Raw genomic sequence first — 26710 nt, forward strand, 5'->3', positions numbered from 1 at the left:
AAAAAAACAGAATATGATCAAATATGATCAGGCTGGTGCACAGATCAGTGCCACACACTAGATTTTGGGTGGATTTTGGTCTGTTAGAAGAAAGTGCCTCCCAAAATTTTAAGAAAGAAAAACTTATATATGTACAAAAATAAGAGTTGATATGATGAAGGGATGGAATATGACTGCAAAGATGAAAATTATAAAAAAATTTATAAAAGGAATTGATAAGAAGTTGTTTGAAAAAAGAAAGAAGAAGATTTAAAGGAAAAAAAAAGAGAAAAAAGGGGAGAGAATGTGATCAGGCAGGAGACTAGAACAAAGCCATACACTAGAGATTTAGGGTATATTTTGATCTGTTAGAAGAAACTGTATCGCAGAATTTTAAAGAGAAGAACAATTTACATATATGCCCAAAATAAGGGTAACTACTATGAAGGGATAGAATATGACTCTAAAAATGAAAAATAAAAATGTTTTTTAAAAAAGGGATTGATAAGATGTTGGTTGAAAAAGGAAAAATAATTAAAAAAAAAAAGACAGTTAAAAAAAATTACCTTTGAAAGACTAAAGAATCATGTTAAAAAAGCCATGGATTCTATGTGCAGTATTCCCCTAGCACTGGAGTTCTGCCGTCTTGGCTGGCTGTTCTTGCTGATCTTCTGGGGGAGGGGCCTGTTGCCGTGGTTCCCAAATGTCTTTGCCGGAGGCGGAATTGCCCCGCCCTTGTCGGTCCGGGCTAAGTCATCTGTTTGGGTTTGCTCTGGGAGCTTTTGTTCCCTGCAAGCTTTCAGTACAGCTTTGGAGGATGAGAGTGAAAACGACGGCCTCCCGATCTCCGCCCCGGAGGAGCTGAGAACTTGGGGCCCCGCTCCTCAGTGCACCCCCAGAGAAAAGCAGTCACTCCCATCTCCCTGGTCTCCGGTCGCACTCCGTGCTCACCTGGCCTGTGACCGAGCGTTTCTATCTCTGACACCTGACCCCGTGTGGAGTCTCCAAACCCAGCAGATCCCTGCGGTGCGCTCCCGCGCCGCTCCTCCCAGGAGAGGAAGGGGAGTCTCCCTGGATCTGCCGCTTGTTGGGTCCCTGCTGGAGGAGCAGTGGCCCAACTGTGTCACCGATCACAGTTTATGGCAACCCTGAGCTGAGAGCCTGCGCCTCGGCTCCGTCTCTGCAGCCGGCTTCCCCGCTCCGATACCTGGGAGCTCTGCCGCACTCAGGCACCCCCAGTCTTTCTGTGACCCCGAGGGTCCCCCCCCCCCCCGAGCCCCCCCCCCCCCCGCTTAGCCACTGGAGCGACGTCCCTCAGCGGAGCCAACTTCTAAAAGTTCCGATTTTGTGCTCCGCGGCTCTATCACTTGCCAGAAGCGGCCAATGGAGGCCCCCTCCGCTGCGGTCTATCCTCCTGAATATCGCCTCGGATTCACTTCTCCACACGTCCTACCTTCCAGTAAGCGGTCGCTTTTCTGTTCAGAGTGTTGTTACTCTTCTTATCTTCGATCTCCTGTTGAGTTCGTAGGTGTTCAGAATGTTTTGATCCCCATCCAGCTGAATTCCTGAGACCAGACAAATTCCAGGTCTCCTACTCCTCTGCCATCTTGCTCTGCCCCCAATGCTGGTGGTATTTTGATAGGGATTGCATTAAATCTGTAGATTGCTTTGGAAAAAACGTTATTGCATTTTATATACTGTAGGCATTTACTGACATACTGATGCTGAACCTGAGGAGGACATGTAGGATGCAAATACATCAGGAGCCCCCAGATCCAGCTGGATACACATATTAAAAGATGCTGAAAGATAATAAAAATATCTTAAGTGTGGGATGCCTGAATGGCTCAGTTGGTTAAGCATCTGCCTTTGGCTCGGGTCATGATCCCAGGGTCCTTGCTCAGCGGGGAGCCTACTTCTCCCTCTGCCTGCCACTCCCCCTCTTCATGCTCTCTCTCTCTGATAAATAAATAAATAAATAAATAAATAAATACCATAAGTGTATGGGCTAAAGATTCTAAAGATAAATATCTCAGAAATCAGGTCAAAATCATGCTAGTAGGCTCAACCTTCATATCTTCCTAATCATGTTTCCACAAAGGTAATTGTGAGTTGTTATGTTGATGGGAAAAGATTTTTTTAGACTTAAGGGAAAATGTTTTTTAGATTTAAATAACCCTTGTCAGAATGTACAACTTTCGCCTAGCCATGGGCTTTTCACAGCCTACGATACCTACAATAGGTTATCATGTCATTATCCACCAATAAAATATCTGAAGAGTCTGTGAGCCCAAGAAAACCACAGATACTCATGCATTAGTACTGGCAAACAATAAACTTTACATTAATGAGATCCATGATAGCCAATCTATAATTTTTCTTTGGTGGGTTACCTTTTAATTTGGTTGGGTTATATTGCGCTATCTCTCTATCTTTGTTAACTAGGTACTAGGAGGAAGATGAATCCCACATTTGACAGGACACAGTAGAGATGGAACCAATCTTAGTTAATCCTCATTTCCTTTTAAGAACTGAAACCTGCAGTGCTGATATAAATTCTCGGTATATAGAGTTTATTAAAAATAATAACAAAAAGCATAGAGAGACTTTCTGCTCAAGCACATAGAATGCCCATGATATTCATATGGCCAGGGAAATAATACAAGTCTAGAAGAAGTTACCATCATGTGAGTCAGCTCTACCCTTGCCAATTCCTTCCCTGACAGATGAAGAGATGAAAGATCCACAACTGTGTCTGTAGTAGGTTTAACATTCTAAAATTTAGTCACTTGTAGGAATATAATATTAACACTCATTTGAAAAGATTTGGCTTATGGGACCCCAACTGACTTCACCCAGAAGGAGATTAGTCACTTGAGACACCCACACAAGGTACTTTCCTCTCCCTTCATTCCTTCCCTCCATCCTTCTTTTTTTCTTCTTTTTACAAGTTTTTATTCAAATTTCAGTTAGTTAACATACAGTGTAATAACAGTTTCAGGTGTAGAATTCAGTGATTCATCACCTACACATAACACCCAGTGTTCATCATTTCCCTCCAACCATCTTTTGTCTTTTTCCCTTTTTCTTTCCCTCACTCCCTCATCCCTCCCTCCCTCCCTCCCTTCCTTCTTTTGCAATAGATAATATTTTATTGTCTTAGTCGTGTAGCCTTATATATAAATTGTCAGTCAAGATATTATTCTAGAAAGGAATATAAAGGAAAGTAAATGCAATGTTTAAAGTCTCATTATATCCATAGTCCTTTCAATCAAAATAAGAATCTTTAAAATATCCAGGTCAGTAAAAAAAAGTATAATTAATGTCATTTTTTGTGTGTGAAGATGCTTTGTCTTCTAAGCCAAGCAGTACCCAGCAAGAGAGTTCCTAAATGTAAATCAGCAATAAAGATTGTTCTCTTCTTCCCTAGGCAAGTCTTCAAAAATGTCCTATTATCAAGGTGCCACTCTGTGCTTACACAGATCCACGCTAATTCCTGGAGCTGAGTATTGGGAACAGTGGAGAAGGAAATGGCTGAAGGGCCAGACAAGGTGAAAGAGATTCAGAGAGACCAAAGAACCTAAGCACAAAGCAGGTAAGAATAAAAGAAGAAAGGACCCAGGGAGTTTGATACCATATGTAATCCATACTTTCCACAGCAGCACAAGACTTAGCCAAATAAGGGCATGCCTTGTAATTTTAGGATTAACAACGAAGATATTATTTAGTTCCATGACTTCAACTCATAATTTCACTGGGATCCCCAAGAGTTTCATATCCCCCTTTTCCCTGACAGGGTCCCAGGGACTCCTAGATATGGCCACAGCATAGCACAGCTCTACAGTGTGCTAAACGCATTCTAAGTTGTGTTCTGGGGGATGTTTCAAGTATAACGCAGTATGAATGGCCTCACCCAAAGCTGGACAATGCAGTGGTACTGCTACATGATCACTTTGGTGGCCATCTGGTGGCCATTAATATCTTCTTGTTATTTATTACTTACTAAACACACGGAAACAACTAAATGTGTAATAATAGTGGACTGGTAAAATAAGATGTGGTAGGTCATACAGTGGCATCTTATGCGCCAATAAAATCCTGCTACGGAAGAATATGGAACAGGAAGGAGTTCTGCTATAATGGAATGATTTTGCCAAACTATAACTCTTTGCTTATTATAAAATCTGAATAAAAAATTTAAAAATATCTTTTTAAATGTATATAGGCACTGGTGTATGACCCAAAGCAGGCAGAAACTGGAGTGCAGTCATTCTTTGAAAACCAGGAAGCCCAATAGGCAAGAGATTTGCAGTTATGCAGCTTCAGTCCACAGGCAGCTCAAGGCAGCTGAAAGCCTCAGCCTTACTGGCTTGAAATGTCCAATGACAAAACTGGGGGCTGGCAAAGCAGATGGAAGGTTAGGGAATAAATCCTGGACGACAGGGAGACAGAAGGAATAAACTCCAAAATCTGATGGTAAACTCTGCCCAAATTCTTGGCTGATTTGCTAAATTACACATGCCAGGGGAGACTCCAGTGAGCCCAGCAAAATATTAACAGCTGAAAATTGAAATAATAGAGATTTCAGCTGCTGCTCACTGCAGGGGAGACAGAGTTTGAATTTTTTTAATTCTATTAATTTATTTTAAAGATGTATGTTTAAAGATTAACACTGTATTGCAATGTTTATAACATACATAGATGATATATAAACATGCCAACAACACAAATTATAGGGGAGATGTAACTGAACATACCTTTTGTTTGTTTGTTGTTGTTGTTATTTTATTGTGGGAAAAAAAGACTTAACAAGATCTACCCTCTTGCCAAATTTTTAAGTGCACACTATATTACTGTTGACTCTACGTGCAAAGTGGTATAGCAGATCTCCAGAGCTTATTCACTTCATTTGACTAAAACTTTATGCCTGTTCATTAGTAACTCTCCATTTCCCTCTTCCCTCAGTTCCTGGCAACCACCATTCCATTTTCTGATTCTATGAATTTGACTATTTTGTTCAGGTTCTTTGTCCATTTTTTAAATCCAGTTATTAGTTTTTTACCGTTGAGTTGTAGGAGGTCCTTGTACATTTTGGAGATTAACCCCTTATCAGATATATGGTTTGCAAATATTTTCTCCCATTCCACAAATTGTCTTTTTATCTGGTGATTGTTTCTTTTGCTGTACAGAAGCTTCTAAGTTTGATATAGCCCTAGTTGCTTATTTTTGGTTTCGTTACCTGTGTTTTTGGTGTCACATTAGTGAAATCATTGCCAAGATCAATGCCATAAAGCTTTTTTCTCTGTTTTAGGAGTTCTATAGTTTGGGGTCTTATGTTTCAGTCTTTAAGGATTTTGAGTTGATTTTTGTGTATGGTATAAGATAAGGATCTATCTTTTGCATATGGATATCATTTTCCAACACCATTTTTGGAAGAGAAATTGTGTATTCTTGGCACCCTTGTTGAAGATTAGTTGACCACATGTATTGTCTGTGACACAGTCACATGACATTCCTTCTTCTCCATTAACCTTATCTCTGAAGTTGGGGAAGGCATACCTTAGGGTATGTAGGGCCCATGGCAGATGTTTTACAGGGCCACCATTTACATAAACAATTTGAATCAGTGTATCAGCCTCATTCTTGTGGCCTGATCACTCTCTAGGCCACTCTCTTAGGATCTGGGTTATAGGCATGGGGACCCCAGGAAAACCCCCGAGCTACTACTCCTGGAGCTTCTGGAGCATCTGGTTTGCACCCTGTAGGGTGAGTGCTCTGAAGAAAAGAAATGGGAGCGGGCCCTTGTATGTTTTGTCAGCGCTTGGGGCTCCCCACCCAGACTGCACTGCCAGACTTCACCAATCCTAGGATGCAAGAGGAACAGAGAGAATTCTGAGGAAGGGCCTAGGGAGGTATTATGTTATCTCTGTCACCCTGCTAAGTCTCATGGGCACCATATCAGAGCACATTTGAACAATACCATGTAATGCCCATTCCCACAACCTTCTTTTTGGACAATAATCGATAATAAATCTGTGTTCCAACATGGAGCCCAGGTGTCTTGAGTCTCACATAGTGCAAGTTAGAACAATCCTTTCTTTCACCTATATTTTTGTAGAGTAGGATCATAGCACTCTGCTATCTAGGAATTGGCTATTAGTCCCTGCATTGTTTTTTGTGTATAATGCTTTATTGAGATGTAATTCATATAGAATTCACTTGTTGAAAATATACAATTCAATGGTTTTCAGTATCACAAAGTTTTGCAACTTTCACTGCAACCAATTTTAGAATATTTTCATCACCACAAAAAGACACCTTGTACCTCCTAACCATCACTTCCCAATCTCCACTCCCTTAAGTCCCACAGAACCACTAATCTATTTTCTGTTTTTGTAGATTAGTCTGTTCTGAGTAGTTCATATAAATGGAATGCAGTGTGTAGGCTAGGGGGCCGATCTTTCCATGTCATTATCTGCTTAGGAAGTCAGGGAGTTAACTAGTTAGTCAACTCTTTCTTCTTCGTAAATGAAGGGGTGGGGAGGGCTGTCCCAAATGAAGTTCAGCTTGCATCAGGAGAGGCCTATTTCTTGCATGGAGAAGAGCAAAGGAAATAATTAGCTAGATGGAGGCAGAGCAGCCACCTGAGTAGAGAAGTTATCTTACAATACCTGTTACCAAAAAATACTGTATTTTTCCCCCAGAAAGACCCTACCTCTGCGATTGCTCTGTATACCAGGTATACAGAGGCAGATCCCCCTAGCTCGTGAATAAGGTCATCTGAACAGTAGTAATTCATATTTCACTGGCTCACTACCTGCAAACTGACCCCCTCCCAAATATATGGGAGTCTTCAAAATATGTTTCCTATGTTCACGAATAAGTCTGCTCCCCCAAGTCTGCCTCTACCACTATGTCTGGCACCTGACTGGCTGTGTCTGGTCTGTAGTAAGAAGGAGGAAATGCACAAGATTGATAAAGCCCATCTTTCCTTCAATGTGACTTTCTCTTTTCCTACAACCCATCTCGGGTTGAGCTGAGGACAAGCCCCAATCCCACCCACATTGTTCTCAGAATCACCCCAGGCCTGCAAACAACTGAGGCTTTGTTGCTGCCCCAGATGGTTATATCTGGCTCTCAGAGGATAAAGAGAAGACAAACTCTTGCAAATAGCCTGGTGCTGGGGCTGCCTGCAGGTCCCCAGACTTTCTCAGAGATATCTGAACCCCAGCAGTGAGATCTCTGTTGTACCTTTAATTTCCTATCCGAGTAAATCCTGATGTCTCTTATATTCTGGAGCACTCAAGATGAGCTTCTCTCAAGAGCATGCTGTTCTTAGTGTGGCCTTTCTCCTAAGGTCAGGTTCCAGAAGGACAGCAGAGGAATGGTGCCCCACAGACACATGCCTTGACGAGAGACTGGGGTGGAGATGGTAATGTTACCACAACTTTTGGTCTAAGGCTCCCATACAAAGTCCAGTTACCAGATTTCATAAGCACCGTGTTTTAAGTTCAGTTCCTCATTCCGCCTTAGGTCCTGACCTTGGGTTCTACAGAAGACTGCATGAGGTGTAGCACCCAGACTGAGTCCTGCAGAGATTGTGCTTGCACCTCCTTTTGCTCCTCCATAACCTTTCCTGGGATCTAACCAGCTCCTGGGTTCCTTTTTGCCTCGTTGTCTATCCGTCAGTCTGATACGAGTTAAATCCTCACTAATTCCTACAGAAACCTAGAAATCAACCTAGATATTTCGGATAATCATGATAGATTTTGATCCTAAGTAGAAAGAGAGTATGGAAGAGTCTGAAATTGTCTGTTTTGACTCAGAGACTTTAAGGATGACCAAGCCCTCCTCTGTTAAGAACCTCTTCAGCAGCCCCTACTAAGTCCTATGAGAACAATGGCCCCTGTCCTCAGCAACAGGTGCAGTGCTGCAGAGAACCCATGTTGACAACTGCCATAGGGACAAAAGCAGAAAAAGATGCTCTCTAATGTGCCATCATGTCTTCCTGGGAATGCTTACAGAACCCAGACTTGGTTAAAATCTAAAATGCTTTTGGATTCCACAAGTATAGTATAAGCCCTAGCATCCAACTTACATTCTGAATTTCAGCACAAGCTTCAAATCTATTGAAACATCCATGACCAGACACAAAATTTGGATCAGTTCCTAACTCTCCTTCGACATGTTTGAAGGGACACTTAGCCTTTCCTTGATCATTACCTTTCAGTCATAAATTGAGTCCCACAAAGCAAGAAATTATATAAATGACCTCAAAATACATGAGCTGTCACAGGGAGACAGAGTAAAAAAGACAACAGGAGACAGGAAATAGCAGGAGGTAAGTGCTCTTTGCCAGGTACACTTTGCAGTATTCATCCACACATTGGACTGCTTTGTATTTTCCATATCTCTGAAATGAAATATGCCTAATGGAACAGCTTGCTGAAGGCAAAAATTCCTTTTATTTATTTATTTATTTATTTATTTATTTTTTAATTTTAGTGTTTATTAGTTACAGGGGTAGAATTTAGTGATTCGTCAGTTGCATATAACACCCAGCCCAGTGCTCATTACATCAAGGGCTCTCCTTAATGCTCGTCACCCCATACCCTCACCCGCCTCCCCTCCAGCAACCCTCAGTTTGTTTCCTAGAGTTAAGAGTCTCTTATGGTTTGCCTCCCTTTCTCCCTCTCTTTTTAGCTTATTTTATTTTTCTTTCCCTTCCCCTCTGTTCATCTGTTTGTCTCTTAAATTACACATATGAGTGAAATCATATGGTATTTATCTTTCTCTGACTGATTTATTTTGCTTAGCATAATGCCCTCTAGTTCCATCCATGTCGTTGCAAATGGCAAGCTTTCATTCCTTTTGATGGCTGCATAATATTCCACTATATGTATACACATACCCTACCTTCTTTATCCATTCATCTGTCGATGGACCTCTTGGCTCTTTCCACAGTTTGGCTATTGCAGACACTGTTGCTATAAACATTGGGGTGCATGTGCCCCTCCGAAAAACTGTTGTTGTATCATTTGGATAAATACCTAATAGTGCAATTGCTGGGTCATAGGGTAGTTCTATTTTTCACTTTTTGAGGAACCTCCATACTGTTTTCCAGAGTGGCTGCACCAATTTACATCCCCACCAACAGCGTAAGAAGGTTCCCCTTTCTCCACATCCTTGCCAACATTTGTTGTTTCCTGTGTTGTTAATTTTAGCCATTCTGACTGGCGTGAGGTGGTATCTCATCATGGTTTTGATTTCTATTTCCCTGATGCCGAATGATGTTGAGCATTATTTCATGTGTCTGTTGCCATTTGTATCTCTTCTTTGGAGAAATGTCTGTTCATATCTTCTGCCCATTTCTTTACTGGATTATTTGTTTTTTGGGTGTTGAGTTTGATAAATTCTTTATAGATCTTGGATACCAGCCCTTTATCTGTATGTCATTTGCAAATATCTTCTCCCATTTCGTAGGTTTGAAGGCAGCAATTCTTAAATTTTTGATCTCAGAATCGCCTTATACTTAAAATTTATTGAGAATCCCAAAGAATTTTTGTATGGACAATATCTATTAATATGTACCAGTTTAGAAATTATTACTGAAAAATGTTAATTATTTATTAATTTGGCAACATAACATAAATTACGTGCTATAGGTTAATGTAAACAACATATTTTTATGAAACGTCACTATTTTCAAAACCAAAATAATGTGCATGAGGAAAGTGGCATTTTACATTTTTACCAATTTCTTTACACCTGGCTAAGAGAAGATAGCTAAAGTCTCATATTTGCTTCTCTATTAAATCTGCTATGATATCTTATATCACGTTGCCTCTAGAAAACCCCACTGTACACTCATGAGCGTACAGTGAAAAAGGCAAAGAATGTCTGAGAACTCCTCTCGCACCTCAACTCCACTGTCCACACAAGCTCATTTGTGCTCAGCATCCTGTGTACATGCCTTGCAGGCAATGAGTCTGACTTCCAGAGCACCAGCTGAATGGGTTTCAGCAGAGTCACCAGTGCGAGCAGAACAGCTGCAATTGCTTATCTAGTTTACAAAAGATTTGATGTTAAAGATCACTGCAGCAAATCTACAGTAAACCTTCAGATCCAGAAAGACAACCCCAGTGTGTGCTGCCATTGTTGGTGGTCCAAAAATTCCCATTCTATGATGGATTTCACACAAAATACAATGAAGAAACTGGAGACAATATGAGACTTCAGATCATAAAAAGAAATTTAAATGGAGAGTTTTAATTCTGCAAACCAACTTTTCATGGTTACCTAATTGGTTTGTTGTTGTTGTTTTAGTTTTTATTATTTAAGTACAGTTGGCATACAATGTTATATTAGTTTCAGGTGCACAAAATACTGATTTGACAATGGTATGCGTTGTGTAAGACCCACAATGATAAGTATAGTTACCATCTGTTACCATACAGTTATTACAGTATTATCGACGATATTCTTTATGCTATACTGATGACTACCACTTCTGTCTAGTGCACCTCCCCTGGGTTCTAGATGGGGCATATTGCAAACTGCTGCTTTCGTATTCATGGCATTTACCTTATTTGTTACATCATGGTACAAACTTGTCTAAATTTAAAGACAAGGAAAAGGAAAAAACAACCTCACGGTCTGTGAGTTATTTTAGTTCTGTGAGGATCTGTTTCTTTATATTTCAAATAATGACATTAGAATATAGTGGTATGTTTATGTTAACATATTAAATTACTCTCAAAATTAAAGAAAAAAAAAGAAAGAAAAAGGAAAAGCAAGCAAGCAAGCAAGCAAGCAAGCAAGCCTGGCCTTACAGCTGCCCCCAAAAAGTCCCTGATGATACTTTGAGAACCAGTTGCTGGCTTAAAGGATCAAATTTGTCTTAAATTAGAGCTGTATAGCATATATGGCTTACAGTTGGAAGGAACAATCTTATGTATCAACAGAGAATAGGGGTAAAGCAAATCTCCCCTCTGTACCGCTGGGCTAGCCTGTTTCCTCCCCAACAAGCCAACAACCTGGACCCTGATGTATGGACAAAGTGTAGGACAATCTCAAAAGGGAATTGCTGTGTAAGAAGAGAATTTGGTGGTCTGCCTACTGGGGCTTCCCCTTGTACTACCCAAGGGAAAGGTCTTCATCATGGAGGCTTGGGCAGCTCTGGCAAACACAGATAGGACTGGAGGACCCACTCAGTGGCTTAGGAACACAGAAAAATCTAGAAGCTTGCCATTTGACACACACATGAAGAATAAACAAAAAGATATTTAATAAATCAAAACACAAGCAAACAAACAAAACCTCAGGCCTTCACATGTACTCAAGAGATGCTCCTTCACCCCACCCCTTTCCCAACATTCATGCTACCTGGAAGATCCTGTCATGCAGCCCACTCACTTTCTCAAGAAAACCTATCTCCTACAAGAGGAAGCCTCACTCCCTGGACCCTCTCAGAGTGCCCAGCCTTGGGTGGTGTCCTAATTTCAGCTAGGTGAACACAGATGTTCCCCTCTCCCAGTTAGATTCCTTTGTCAGGAATTGCCTACTGTCCTCACCACTCGTAGGTATTTGTTTTTGACATTAATCCTTGTACTGTCCCCCCCTTACTTACATAGATGAGTAGGGAAGGGCACCCTAAGAATCTGGTTTGGCCCTAAGTGAATAAAAAGTTGTAATTTCAAGGCCCTGGCCCCAGTCTTTGTGCTACTAGCGTGGCTACCAGAGGATATTGGTCCTGCAGCTTGAAAGGGCAGCAGAACGGATCCCCAATCTTCTGTATTAAAGAGCCTCCAGGAAACAGGAGGTTGAAGAAAGATCTGTCGCTCCTCAGCAAAACAGTGTAAGTGAAATTTCCACTAACAGCAGACCTGCCAATCAGACAGTATTTAGGAAAAGATGCCAACTCCTTAAATTGGTTTTACGTTTTTTAGTCTTTGAAAATATTGGTTGTCCTCCGTGTAAGTTTGTGTACTTGCCAACAGCTGTCCACAGGTACCCACCAAATTTTAAAGAATGAGAAAAACGATCTTCACTTCACAGAGAATGGGTTTGAGGAGAGAGCAAAGGTCACCAGACTTACCATAGCAAAGCCAGCCCTGGCTGTTTCTGCCACACCTGCCAGTGGTGTTCTAGTCTAAATAACACAGGCTTTGGTGAACATCTGCTGTGGGTTATTTTGTCTAGTGAAGTCCCTGAGGTGGGAGAGGGATAGTTCCTAAAGCAGCTGAACATCAGTAGTTAGGGGATTAAACTTCCTCCAGGTGAAAGCATGAAAATTGGGAGCAGTAAGAAAATTTCCTTCACTGATAGGTTGGACCCCAGGACAAGGAAATGAAGCAGAAAGTGGAGCAGGCCCTCAAGGGATGCAGCTATATGGGCACGCTGTTTTACAGTTGTTTCCTTGAACTCTGAGCATAGTTATGCTGAGTAATCCCTTTAAAATGATGTCCCCCTGCACTGTAATCGCTGGTGGCCATCCCATCATAGGGGGTGTTTCACATGAACAGTTGGGGGAGACAATAGTACAGGCAGTAGAGGGGGGCCAGGCCAGAGGCAGGAGGATTGATCCCTTCCTATATGATACTGTGTTTTCCTCTATCACGTCACTTTTTGTTATACTAAAGCATCCTGCTTGGTTCCAGAATAAAAAACAACTTTCTCTTCCTATGCTGTAATCTTTACCTTTTTCACCCACTAACTGTAGGAACCCGAAGGGCAGAAATTACCTTTTTTAATGTCTATTCGTCATCACCTAGCATCATCTGGCATTCAATCAATATTTAATTGGGGGTGGGGGGGCATAAGATATTTTCCTCAAGGAGAAATCATTACATCTATTTGGTCCCAAATAATTAAAGTGACAACAAGAACAAAGAGAACGAACAAAGACTGTTGTTGATCATACTGTGATTACATAAATGGCACGATTTATTTGTGTCCTTTTACTATGCATGTTATGTTCCCGGGGCAAATAAGAAAGAGGAACCTTTCAGGCCAATTAAATATTTAGATGATTAAGTATGCTTAACATTACCTCCTGTTACCAAAGATATGTTTATTCAAACAAAGGGACTGAAATAAAACGTGAAAAGGAAAAAAAAAAAAAGGCCTGTGGCTCCTCCTCCAGACACCCCCCTCCCAACTGTGATGAATAGGAGGGATTGTTCCCCCCCCCCCCGCCCCGGGGAGACACTATCCTTGCAGTGTTTTAGGCTGTTTTGAAATGCTTTTCTTTATTAGAAATTTTGTTTTCCTTAATATCAAAGAGCTGCTGCTGCTCGCGTGGCTGGCGCACCGGGGGCAGAGGACATCCGCGGAACCTGTCGGCTGGTGAAAATGCAGACTGATGATGGCGCGTCTAGGGACGCGCTTTCCCTGGTCTGCAAACGGCACACACTTGAGTGACAGCGAATTATTCTCTACAGGCTTTTCCTGCGGGAAGCGCCACGCGCGGTCCTTCGGCTTTCTCTGAAAATCTGGAGAGGGTCTCGGACGCAGAAGAGGAGCCGGGCGCGGCGATCACGGGAGCGATTCCAGAGCCCGGAGACTCCGACCCCTGCCGTGCGCGTCGCCGCGGACCGGCTGTGCAAGCCGCGGGTCCCTGTCCCCGCGGGGGCCGCAGCCTGAGAGCGGGCGGCGGCGGCGAAGGGGCGATGCGGCCAGGCGTGTGCGGACTCTGAGCTGCCTAGCGCCGCGGAGGCTCCGGCCTGAGCGCCCCCCGCGGAGCCTGCTCGCTCCCCGCCGGGCAGCTTTACCCGAGCCCGCGCCACCGGGCATCGGCGGCCCAGTCGGCGTCCGGGCGGGGCGGGGGCAGCACGTGCAGCACAACAGCTGCCGCCAGATGTGCCGGCGCCCCGCCGCGAGGCCGGCCCCCCCAGAGAGGCTCCCGCCCGCTCCGAAGCCCCGCTCGTCCTCGCAGCTGGCAGCCTTCGTAGAGAAAGCCGTCGACCCCCGCCGCGCAGGGTCGCGGAGAGAGGGCGCCGGGAGCACTCCCGGGCTCCCAGAGCGTTGCTCGAAGCGAAGCGCCTCGCCAGGAGGTTTGTCCCCGCCCGCTCGCCGTGCCGCGCGGCCCCAGGGGTAGGGAAAGAGCGCGCGGCTGAGATGGGCGAGACCATGTCAAAGAGACTGAAGTTCCATCTGGGCGGGGAAGCAGAGATGGAGGAGCGGGCGTTCACCAACCCCTTCCCGGACTACGAGGCCGCTGCCTCCGCGGTGTTCGCCGCCGGAGCGGCCGAGGAGACGGGCTGTACTCGCCCCCCACCCACCACCGACGAGCTTGGCCTCCCTTTTCACAACGACGGAAAGGTGAGTCGGCGGTCGGCGGTCGGCGCCGGCCGAGCCTTGGGCCGCGCCAGGTTGGGGGGGGTGGCGATGGTAGCGTCCACCCGTCCCGCCCCGCCCCCAAGGCGCGCTTACGTCACCTCTCCGCGCCGGGCGCCGCGCGAGTCCCAACCTGGGAGCGCGAGGGAATCGGGAAGAACGGCTTGTGGGCGCACGTTCTGTTAGCAAGCCCTGCGTCCTGGAGGAAGGGTTATGGATTTCTGTTTTGTTGACAGCTTGCCTTTTGATAGGCGCCTCCTGGCCTCTCATGCCTTTGAAATACATTGATGAAGCCTCTGTTTCTTGGCACGTGGAAGCGAATATCAGGGCTGTAGTGGCGGTTGACATGCAGCTTTATTTCTATCGGGGGCCCTCGCACGCGCTCCAGCCTCTGGAGCTGCAAGCGTACCCCCTGACAGTCTCTTCCTCGTCTCCCTGAGACCGATTTTATCATCAGGCCTGGCCCCTGGTCCCCTGCCCTTGGGATTTACGGCATAGGAACAACAACAACAAAAGCGTTGTTCATGAACAGTAGTGTCATTCGGATTGGTCTTGTTTGAGTGCCCAGGACTTTGAAACGGGGTATTTGAACAAACGTTCATTTCGCAGGGGAAAAGTGAAAATAAAGGACGTGAATATCAGCATAACTGTTCATGTTTGGTAAAAGCAGACGTTTACCAGTTAGGTTATTGTTTTTTTCACTGACCTAAGTGTTCCAAGTCCCAATTCCCCTCCCTGGTTCCCCAATGTATTTTGTATCTTTAAGTCACAAGTAGCGTAAGAGTAAAGAGGTTTCTTAAATCTGGAGGAAAAAAAAAATATTAAGGAACCAGCAACGCTTCAAAGAAAAAGTTGTAAGAAAAAATTATAATCTTCATCAGTTCATTCAGTCCCATGTTGTTAATTCTTGTTCTGCTCGAGTCCAGTTTTTTTCATTAGTTTTGGAAATTCTTACCTAGTTCAGTTTTATGATCTTAAAGTTAGGTGAAATCTGTATTCTAGACTACTTGCCAGAGTTTTTACCATTGTGTAGCTCTCTGAAGATGAAGCACATTTGCAGAAGGATCAGAGTAAAACAATGACTGTAAATGACAAAACACTTAAAAAATGGCCATGGTTAAAGATGTGATGAGAGTTCATTTGATAAAGAAATGTAGTTATTTCTGTGGTGTGAAACAGTTTAAGATAATTGGACATATTGGAACATATATCCATACACATACACCTGTTGAGGAGGAAGATCTTCCTTTGCCCTGTGGTCCTTCTAGCTGGACTTAGAATCAAACCCACGTAAGAGAGATTAACAGGAAAAAATCAAATTTAATAGGTGTACTTACAGGGAATCCATACAGACAGGCGATTCCAAAGACAATTAGGCACCGGGAAGCTTTTAAGAGCTAAGGAGAGGCGTGTGTGTGTGTGGGGGGGGGGGTGTCTGAGGACACAAAGGGGGAGAGAGACCATTAGCAAGGAGGTGAAAGGGGGTGTTTGGGAAAACAAGGTTGCCATATTATGCAGATGAGTTCCTTAGGTAAAAGGGAGTGTTTTTTACTAGCTTTCTTCCCGTTACAGGCTCTCCGTTACAATGTAAATTTAGGCAGTTGTGGGGGAGGCAGAGAGCTTTTCCTGCATCTGCTTGGTTTTGATTACTTTAAAAAAAAAAAGGTTTAATTTTAGAGCATGGGTGGGGGGTGGGGACAGAGGGGTAAGGAGAAGCAGATTCCCCGCTGAGCAGGAAGCCCAATGCGGGGTTCCATCCCAGGGCCCTGGGATGGTGATCTGAGCCACTCAGCCACCCCTGGGTTTTGATTACTTTTAACTCAAAATAATGTTTATGCCAAAGGGGCCCATCTTGGGGTTGCCTCCTCTTGCACCCTAATACCCTAAGAAGGTTTATCATCACTTATTTGTCAGTGCTTCCCATGTAATTTAACATGCCCAATAAATGTATTTCGTTCTACATCTATTTTTTACAATGTAAGAGACAAATCCTTTGAGATTTTTCAGGGACCCTCAGAGAAATCTAGGTTGTTATAATGGCAAAGACACCATTTAGAATTTGATTTTGGAAAGTTGTCAAAATGTCAAAAATTTTGAGCACTTGACTAAATAGGATCGTAGATCGTTATGAAATAGTGATTCACATAACCAAAGTGGCAACACAAGATTTTAAAGGCAAATCCAAAAGGTTACATAGTTGAGAACAAAATTTAACTCGGAAATATAGAAGACTCCCTTCGAAGTAATTAAAATCTTGATACAGATGACACTTAAGCACAGAAAATTACTTTGATAAGACACAAAATCTTTGCTTTCTGGGCACATTACTTAAAAAGTAAAGACAAACCTTTCACAGCCTCTCTATAGACCAATATTTCAAGAAAAGTTTGTCCTTTGAACAGGGAGAAGACCGAATTCTAATTTTGCATGTGTACTTGTGATATTTAGACTCATTCTTTAAAAACTTAAATTCATTCCAGTCTTAGCCTGCTTGCTCACGCAGAAAATTCCTTTCCCAAGACTCCTTTTCTACAACCTTCCCATCCATTCAGGTTTTACCTCTTTCTTATCCTGGAACAACCAGTCATTTTACTCTAGGACACAGTTACACTTTTTTTCTTTTTTTTAAAAATTTTTTTATTGTTATGTTAATCACCATATATTACATCATTAGTTTTTGATGTAGTGTTCCATGATTCATTGTTTGTTCATAACACCCAGTGCTCCATGCAGAATGTGCCCTCTTTAATACCATCACCAGGCTAACCCATCCCCCTACCCTCCTCCCCTCTAGAACCCTCAGTTTGTTTTTCAGAGTCCATCATCTCCCATGGTTTGTCTCCCCCTCCGACTTACTCCCCTTCATTCTTACTCTCCTGCTATCTTCTTCTTTTTCTTTTTTCTTAAAATATGTTGCGTTATTTGTTTCAGAAGTACAGATCTGTGATTCAACAGTCTTGCACAATTCACAGCGCTCACCGTAGCACATACCCTCCCCAATGTCTATCACCCAGCCACCCCATCCCTCCCACCCCCCACCACTCCAGCAACCCTCAGATTGTTTCCTGAGATTAAGAATTCCTCATATCAGTGAGGTCATATGATACATGTCTTTCTTTGATTGACTTATTTCACTAAGCATAACACCCTCCAGTTCCATCCATGTCGTTGCAAATGGCAAGATCTCATTCCTTTTGATGGCTGCATAATATTCCATTGTGTATATATACCACTTCTTCTTTATCCATTCATCTGTCGATGGACATTTTGTCTCTTTCCATAGTTTGGCTATTGTGGACATTGCTGCTATAAACATTGGGGTGCACGTACCCCTTCGGGTCCCTACATTTGTATCTTTGGGGTAAATACCCAGTAGTGCAATTGCTGGATCTAATGGTAGCTCTATTTTCAACTGTTTGAGGAACCTCCATACTGTTTTCCAGAGTGGTTGCACCAGCTTGCATTCCCACCAACAATGTGGGAGGGTTCCCCTTTCTCCACATCCCCGCCAACATCTCTCGTTCCCTGACTTGTCAATTTTAGCCATTCTGACGGGTGTGAGGTGGTATCTCATTGAGGTTTTGATTTGGATTTCCCTGATGCCGAGCGATGTTGAGCACTTTTTCATGTGCCTGTTGGCCATTTGGATGTCTTCTTTGGAAAAATGTCTGTTCATGTCTTCTGCCCATTTCTTGATTGGATTATTTGTTCTTTGGGTGTTGAGTTTGATAAGTTCTTTATAGATTTTGAATACTAGCCCTTTATCTGATATGTCATTTGCAAATATTTTCTCCCATTCTGTCGCTTGTCTTTTGGTTTTGTGGACTGTTTCTTTTGCTGTGCAAAAGCTTTTTATCTTGATGAAATCCCAATAGTTCATTTTTGCCCTGGCTTCCCTTGCCTTTGGCGATGTTTCTAGGAAGAAGTTGCTGCGGCTGAGGTCGAAGAGGTTGCTACCTGTGTTCTCCTTTAGGATTTTGATGGACTCCGGTCTCACGTTTAGGTCTTTCAACCATTTGGAGTCTATTTTTGTGTGTGGTGTAAGGAAATGGTCCAGTTTCATTCTTCTGCATGTGGCTGTCCAATTTCCCCAACACCATTTGTTGAAGAGACTGTCTTTTTTCCATTGGACATTCTTTCCTGCTTTGTCAAAGATGAGTTGACCATAGAGTTGAGGGTCCATTTCTGGGCTCTCGATTCTGTTCCATTGATCTATGTGTCTCTTTTTCTGCCAGTACCATACTGTCTTGATGATGACAGCTTTGTAATAGAGCTGGAAGTCCGGAATTGTGATGTCGCCAGCTTTCCTTTTCTTTTTCAATATTCCTCTGGCTATTCGGGGTCTCTTCTAGTTCCATACAAATTTTAGGATTCTTTGTTCCATTTCTTTGAAAAAAGTGGATGGTATTTTGATGGGGATTGCATTGAATGTGTAGATTGCTCTAGGTAGCATTGACATCTTCACAATGTTGGTTCTTCCAGTCCATGAACATGGAACGTTTTTCCATTTCTTTGTGTCTTCTTCAATTTCTTTCATGAGTATTTTATAGTTTTCTGAGTACAGATCCTTTGCCTCCTTGGTTAAATTTATTCCTAGGTATCTAATGGTTTTGGGTGCAATTGTAAATGGGATCGACTCCTTGATTTGTCTCTCTTCTGTCTTGTTGTTGGTGTATGGGAATGCCACTGATTTCTGTGCATTGATTTTGTATCCTGCTACTTTACTGAATTCCTGTATGAGTTCTAGCAGTTTTGGGGTGGAGTCTTTTGGGTTTTCCACATACAGTATCCTATCATCTGCAAAGAGTGAGAGTTTGACTTCCTCTTTGCCGATTTGGATGCCTTTGATTTCTGTGTGTTGTCTGATTGCTGTGGCTAGGACTTCTAATACTATGTTGAATAGCAGTGGTGAGAGTGGACATCCCTGCCGCATTCCTGACCTTAGGGGAAAAGCTCTCAGCCTTTCCCCATTGAGAATGATATTCACTGTAGGTTTTTCATAGATGGCTTTTAGGATATTGAGGTATGTACCCTCTAACCCTATACTCTGAAGAGTTTTGATCAAGAAAGGATGCTGTACTTTGTCAAATGCTTTTTCTGCATCTATTGAGAGGATCATATGATTCTTGTTCATTCTTTTGTTAATGTATTGTATCACGTTGATTGATTTGCAGATGTTGAACCAGCCTTGCAGCCCAGGGATAAATCCCACTTGCTCCTGGTGAATAATCCTTTTAATGTACTGTTGGATCCTATTGGCTAGTATTTTGGTGAGAATTTTTGCATCCATGTTCATCAAGGATATTGGTCTGTAATTCTCCTTTTTGATGGGGTCTTTGTCTGGTTTTGGGATCAAGGTAATGCTGGCCTCATAAAATGAGTTTGGAAGTTTTCCTTCCATTTCTATTTTTTGGAACAGTTTCAGGAGAAGAGGTATTAATTCTTCTTTAAATGTCTGATAGAATTCCCCTGGGAAGCCATCTGGCCCTGGGCTTTTTTTTCTTGGGAGATTTTTGATGACTGCTTCAATTTCCTTAGTGGCTATAGGACGGTTCAGGTGTTCTATTTCTTCCTGGTTCAATTTTGGTAGTTGATACATCTCTAGGAATGCACCCATTTCTTCCAGGTTATCTAATTTGCTGGCATAGAGTTGCTCATAATATGTTCTTATAATTGTTTGTATTTCTTTGGTGTTGGTTGTGATCTCTCCTCTTTCATTCATGATTTTGTTGATTTGGGTCATTTCTCTTTTCTTTTTGATAAGTCTGGCCAGGAGTTTATCAATCTTGTTCATTCTTTCAAAGAACCAGCTCCTAGTTTCGTTGATCTGTTCTACTGTTCTTTTGGTTTCTAGTTCATTGATTTCTGCTCTGATCTTTATTACTTCTCTTCTCCTGCTGGGTTTAGGCTTTATTTGCTGTTCTTTCTCCAGCTCCTTTAGGTGTAGGGCTAGGTTGTGTATTTGAGACCTTTCTTGTTTCTTGAGAAAGGCTTGTATTGCTATATACTTTCCTCTCAGGACTGCCTTTGCTGTATCCCAAAGATTTTGAACAGTTGTGTTTTCATTTGCATTGGTTTCCATGAATTTTTTAAATTCTTCTTTAATTTCCTGGTTGACCCATTCATTCTTTAGTAGGATGCTCTTTAGCCTCCATGTATTTGAGTTCTTTCCGACTTTCCTCTTGTGGTTGAGTTCTAGTGTCAAAGCATTGTGGACTGAAAATATGCAGGGAATGATCCCAATCTTTTGGTACCAGTTGAGACCTGATTTGTGACCTAGGATGTGATCAATTCTGGAAAATGTTCCATGGGCACTAGAGAAGAATTTGTATTCCGTTGCTTTGGGATGGAATGTTCTGAATATGTCTGTGAAGTCCATTTGGTCCAGTGTGTCATTTAAAGTCTTTATTTCCTTGTTCATCTTTTGCTTAGATGATCTGTCCATTTCAGTCAGGGGGGTGTTAAAGTCCCCCACTATTATTGTATTGTTGTCAATGTGTTTCTTTGCTTTTGTTATTAATTGCTTTATAATTAATTGTTATTAATTTGTAATTAATTAATAATTAATATAATTGGCTGCTCCCATGTTCGGGGCATAGATATTTATAATTGTTAGATCTTCTTGTTGGATAGACCCTTTAAGTATGATATAGTGTCCTTCTTCATCTCTTATTACAGTCTTTGTTTTAAAATCTAGTTTGTCTGATATAAGGATTGCCACCCCAGCTTTCTTTTGGTGTCCATTAGCATGGTGAATGGTTTTCCACCCCCTCACTTTCAATGTGGGGGTGTCTTTGGGTCTAAAATGAGTCTCTTGCAGACAGCATATTGATGGGTCTTGTTTTTTAATCCAATCTGATATCCTGTGTCTTTTGATTGGGGCATTTAGCCCATTTACATTCAAGGTAACTATTGAAAGATATGAATTTAGTGCCATTGTATTGCCTGTAAGGTTACTGTTAACTGTATGTTGTCTGTGTTCCTTTCTGATCTTTGCTGCTTTTAGGCTCTCTCTCTTTGCTTAGAGGACCCCTTTCAATATTTCTTGTAGGGCTGGTTTCGTGTTTGCAAATTCCTTTAGTTTTTGTTTGTTCTGGAAGATTTTAATCTCTCCTTCTATTTTCAATGACAGCCTAGCTGGATATAGTATTCTTGGCTGCATATTTTTCTCGTTTAGTGCTCTGAAGATATCTTGCCAGTCCTTTCTGGCCTGTCAGGTCTCTGTGGATAGGTCTGTTGCCAATCTAATGTTTCTACCATTGTAGGTTACATATCTCTTCTCCAGAGCTGCTTTCAGCATTTTCTCTTTGTCTCTGAGACTCGTAAGTTTTACTATTAGATGTCGGGGTGTTGACCTATTATTATTGATTTTGAGAGGGGTTCTCTGTGCCTCCTGGATTTTGGTGCCTGTTTCCTTCCTCACATTAGGGAAGTTCTCTGCTATTATTTGCTCCAATATACCTTCTGCCCCTCTCTCTCTCTCCTTTTTCTGGGATCCCAATTATTCTAATGTTGTTTCGTCTTATCGTATCACTTATTTCTCGAATTCTGCCCTCGTGATCCTGTAGTTGTTTCTCTCTCTTTTTCTCAGCCTCTTTATTTTCCATCATTTGGTCTTCTATATCAGATTCTCTCTTCTGCCTCATTTATCCTAGCATTTAGTGCCCCCATTTTTGATTGCACCTCATCAATAGCCTTTTTGATTTCGACTTGGTTAGATTTTCGTTCTTTTATTTCTCCAGAAAGGGTTTCTCTAATAACTTCCACGCTTTTTTCAAGCCCAGCTAGTATCTTTAAAGTCATGATTCTGAACTCTAGGTCCGAAATCGTACTAATGTCCGTATTGAGTAGGTCCCTGGCTGACGGTACTACCTCTTGTTCTTTTTGCTGAGGTGATTTTTTTCGTCTTGTCATTTTGTCCAGAGGAGACTAGATGAACGAGAGAACAAAATGCTAACATGTTTACAATGTCCCCAGCAAATATACTGCATACAAATCAGAAAAGACCTGAAACCAGGGGAAAAGAAAGGGAAAGAAAGAAAAAAGAAAGAGAAAAAAAAAAGAAAAAAAAGATAAAAACAAAAACAGAACAAAACAAAAAAAGCAGAATATGATCAAATATGATCAGGCTAGTGCATAGATCAGTGCCACACACTAGATTTTGGGCGTATTTTGGTCTGTTAGAAAAAAGTTCCTCCTAAAATTTTAAAGGAAGAAAGACATATATGTACAAAATAAGGGTTTATACAATGAAGGGATGGAAGATGACTGTAAAGATGAAAATTATAAAAGATTTTATAAAAGGACTTGATAAGAAGTTGTTTGAAAAAAGAAAGAAGATTTAAGAAAAAAAAAAGGAAAAAGGGAGAGAATTTGACCAGGCAGGAGACTAGAACAAAGCCATACACTAGTGATTTAGGGTATATTTTGATTTGTTAGAAGAAACTGTATCTCAAAATTTTAAAGAGGGAACAACTTATATATATATGCCAAAAATAAGGGTAACTACTATGAAGGGATAAAATATGATTCTAAAAATGAAAAATAAAAAAAAATTTTTTTTTTTAAAAAGGGATTGATAAGATGTTGGTTGAAAAAGGGAAAAGAAAAATAAAAAAAAACAGTTAACAAAAATTAACTTTGATGAACTAATGAATCATGGTAAAAAAAAAAAGCCATGAATTCTATGTGCAGTAATCCCCTAGCCCTGGAGTTCTCCCGTTCTCCTTGATCGGTAAACTTGGTCTTGGCTTGCTGGCTGTTCGTGCTGATCTTCTGGGGGAGGGGCCTGTTGCTGTGGTTTCCAAATGTCTGCCGGAGGCGGAATTGCCCCGCCCTTGTCGGTCCGGGCTAAGCAAGCTGCTCGGGTTTGCTCTCAGGAGCTTTTGTTCCCTGCAAGCTCTTGGTACAGCTTTGGAGGACTAGGGCAAAAATGGTGGCCTCCCAATCTCCGCCCGGAGGAGCTGAGAACTCGGGGCCCCGCTCCTCAGTGCGCCCCCAGAGAAAAGCAGTCACTTCCGTGTCCCCGGTCTCCGGCCGCACTCCGTGCTCACCCGGCCTGTGACCGAGCGTTGCTATCTCTGGCACCCGACCCCGTGTGGAGTCTGCAAACCCAGCAGATCCCTGCAGTGCGCTCCCGCGCCGCTCCTCCCGGGGGAGGAAGGGGAGTCTCCCCAGCTCTGCCGCTTGTTGGGTCCCTGCTGGAGGAGCAGTGGCCCAACTGTCACTGATCACAGTTTATGGCCATCCCGAGCTTAGAGCCCGCGCCTCGGCTCCGTCTCTGTAGCTGGCTTCCCCGCTCCGATCCCTGGGAGCTCTGCCGCACTCAGGCATCCCCGGTCTTTCTGTGACCCCGAGGGTCCTGAGACCGCACTGTCCCGACAGGGTTCCACCCCTGCTTAGCCACTGGAGCGACGTGCCTCAGCGGAGCCGACTTCTAAAAGGTCCGATTTTGTGCTCCGCGGCTCTAGCACTTGCCAGAAGCGGCCACGGAGGCCCCTCCCCCGCCGTCTATCCTCCCGAATATCGCCTCGGATTCACTTCTCCGCACGTCCTACCTTCCAGTAAGTGGTCGCTTCTCTGTTCAGAGAGTTGTTGCTACTCTCCTCTTCGATCTCCTGTTGAGTTCGTAGGTGTTCAGAATGGTTTGATCCCTATTCAGCTGAATTCCTGAGACCAGACGAAATCTAGGTCTCCTACTCCTCCGCCATCTTGCTCCGCCTTTACACTTTTTTTCTTTAACAAAAATATGTTCTTCATATCTTTCCTTATCCAAAAGAATTCTACTTTTTCTTAGCCTTTTAATAACAGTTGTTTCCTTTTAGTCTTGTTATTTCTATCAGTTTTAATGGCATGTATTGTTTAGAATTCTTAACCCTTAGGGACCTTAATTTCTAGTGAAAACTAAGAAGTAAACAATTACGGATTGTCTGTTCCACAAGCATTCTGTGAATTGGCTATTTTATGAATACATTTCACAATTCTAGAAGTATATTCTTCCTCATAGTAGATTTTTCAGTGTGGCAAACCTGTTTACCAATGGACCCAGATATTTTTAGTTCCTTGGTAATAAGAAGCCAAAAGTAGATAAACCTGTGCCCAGTAATCATGTCTCAGAATTCCAGCACTTTGAATATATGATCCTAGTCTCTCCTAGACTGTAAGATTTCTGCTGAGAAACCCCATCGGAGGTTCCTTTGTAGGTTATCTATAATCTTTTCTCTTGATATCTTTAGGTTTCTCTCTTTGTGTTGTGTTAGAAGGTAGGAGAAGGACAGTAAAGTATCCCTGATGTGGGAAACAGAGACAGAAGAAAAGAAAAGAAATTATTAAATTTCCTTATTACTCACAGCCCATGGACAAGTCCTTGAAACAGGCAGAGTGACAATTTCTCCAGGGACTCCACTGCCTCAATGTCAACACCTTGCTAAGGGCAGAAGGCCCACTTAGCCCAACCCCCTGCCCCCCATAAGTCTGCTTTAACATATAAAAATTCCTTCAGAAACTTTCCTTTCTCTCTAAACCCTGCAAGATATGTGTTGGCAATCATCCCCCAAGCATATGACCCATCTGAAGGGTCTCAGGACTAAGATTTTATTAAACGGTAATAAATGACCTTTTCCCAACAATGGCTAAGTCCCTTCAAGGTCCTGAAAACCTTGTTTTCAAAATTCCTTAGAGACTTACACTATCCCTAAACCTCCTCCCAACTTGTGGGTATATAATTGCCATCCCTCACGACCTCTTTGCAGCTCTTTCTGCCCACAGATCCTGTCCCCGGCTTTAACAAAATCACCTTTTTACACCAAAGATGTCTCAAGAATTCTTTCTTGGCCGTCGGCTTTGAACCCTGACGTCTTTCCTACATCATCCCCCAAGTGGAGAAGGGACTTTGAGACTGGGAAGCAAAGCAGGCGACTTCATACAGTTTACAGTGCTTTATTCAGGGGAACTTACTGTTGGGGGATCGGGTGGAGAATGACCCAGACATTAGTCCAGAGATTTTATAGAGGGAGGGGACACAAAGAAGGGCATTGTAGTGAGATTACAGAGGGTTTGCCTGCATTTCAAAGGGCTTGCCTGTATCTAATTGGCGGTTAATCTTTAATTACATCTTATGCCACCACCTGTGCATCAGGAAGGGGTGAGACTATGTTATCTCTAACAGATTCATGGGAGGTCAAAGCAAGCCTCCCCCCATCCTGGCCTTGATGGGCATTTCTAAGGTATGTATGTTAATCTTCCGGGGCCCAGAACATGTAGCTTCAACAGAGGTCATCAAGTGAACATGAAGAACAAGATGGAGGGCCAAAGATCGAGTCAGTGTTGTCAGCACTCCTACAGTTTGATTTTTGCTAGTTTTATTATAGTGTGTCTTAGACAGGGACATTTCAGATTAAAATAATGGGGTGATCTATTTATTATGTCCAGATCTTTTAAGAGGTTTGGGAAGTTCTCTGCTATCATTTCTTTAAATAAGGTTTTGCCCCCTTTGTGGAACTGATGCAGATATTGTTGTTTTGTTTTGAAGGTGTCCTGTAGATCACATAGGTTTTCTTAAATCTTTTTACTGTTTTTTTTCTTTTTTGTCTTCAGGCTGGGTTGTTTTGAAGTTCCTATCTTCTCAGTGATTTTATCTTCTGTTTGGTCTACCCTTTGCTGTGTTTTCTATTTCATTAAATTCTTCAGCTCTAGAATTTATCTTTGATTCTTGTCTATGATTCCCATCTCTTTGTTAAATTTCTCATTTTGGTCATGTGTTCTTTTTCTGATTTCATTAAATTTTCTTTCTGTATTTTCTTTTTTTTGTTTTTATTTTTATTTTTTGAAGATTTTTATTTATTCATTTGACAGAGAGAGAGAACACAAGCAGAGGGAGCGGGAGAGGGAGAAGCAGGCTTCCCGCAGAGCATGGAGCCCGATGCGGGGCTCGATCCCAGGACCCTGGGATCATGACCTTAGCCAAAGGCAGATGCTTAACGACTGAGCCACCCAGGAGCCCTTTCTGTATTTCCTTGTAGCTCACTGAGTTTCCTTAAGACAGCTATTTTGAATTCTTTATTGGATAAATCATACATTTTCATGTCTTTGGGTTTGGTTAGTGGAAGATTATTGTGATCTTTTGGGCATGTCATGTATCCTTGATTTTTCATTAACCTGATTTTTCATTAACCTGCGTCTGAGTCCAGAACACATTTGCAGGAACTGTATCCTTTTCATGCGCTCTCCTCTGGGAATCTTATATGCTATTGCCCCAATTTTCCTTTTCTCCCCAGTCATAGAGCTCTCTCAGTAATGCTCTGAATGCCATGAAAGAAGAATGAGTCTCTTCAGCAGAGTCCTGCACAGATTTGAAAACTGGGCATTCACTCAAGGTCTCTCCCTTTTCCCTGTG

The 26710-nt window shown here is 42.4% G+C and overlaps 1 protein-coding gene across 1 annotated transcript in view; it reads left to right on the plus strand.

The window, feature by feature from the left end:
- Nucleotides 1-14020: 14020 nt before the first annotated feature.
- LANCL2 (LanC like glutathione S-transferase 2) overlaps nucleotides 14021-26710 on the plus strand; it is a 57711-nt gene continuing 45021 nt past the window's right edge. The window contains exon 1 of the mRNA XM_028108968.2: nucleotides 14021-14301. Within this exon, the coding sequence (XP_027964769.1) occupies nucleotides 14098-14301 (204 nt within the window). The 5' untranslated portion in view covers nucleotides 14021-14097. The remainder of the gene's footprint in view (nucleotides 14302-26710) is intronic.

This window comes from Eumetopias jubatus, unplaced genomic scaffold (assembly GCF_037043125.1).
Source record: "Eumetopias jubatus isolate StellerSeaLion01/CBP00866 unplaced genomic scaffold, mEumJub1_p1.0 scaffold_14, whole genome shotgun sequence".
Classification (NCBI taxonomy): Eukaryota; Metazoa; Chordata; class Mammalia; order Carnivora; family Otariidae; genus Eumetopias; species Eumetopias jubatus.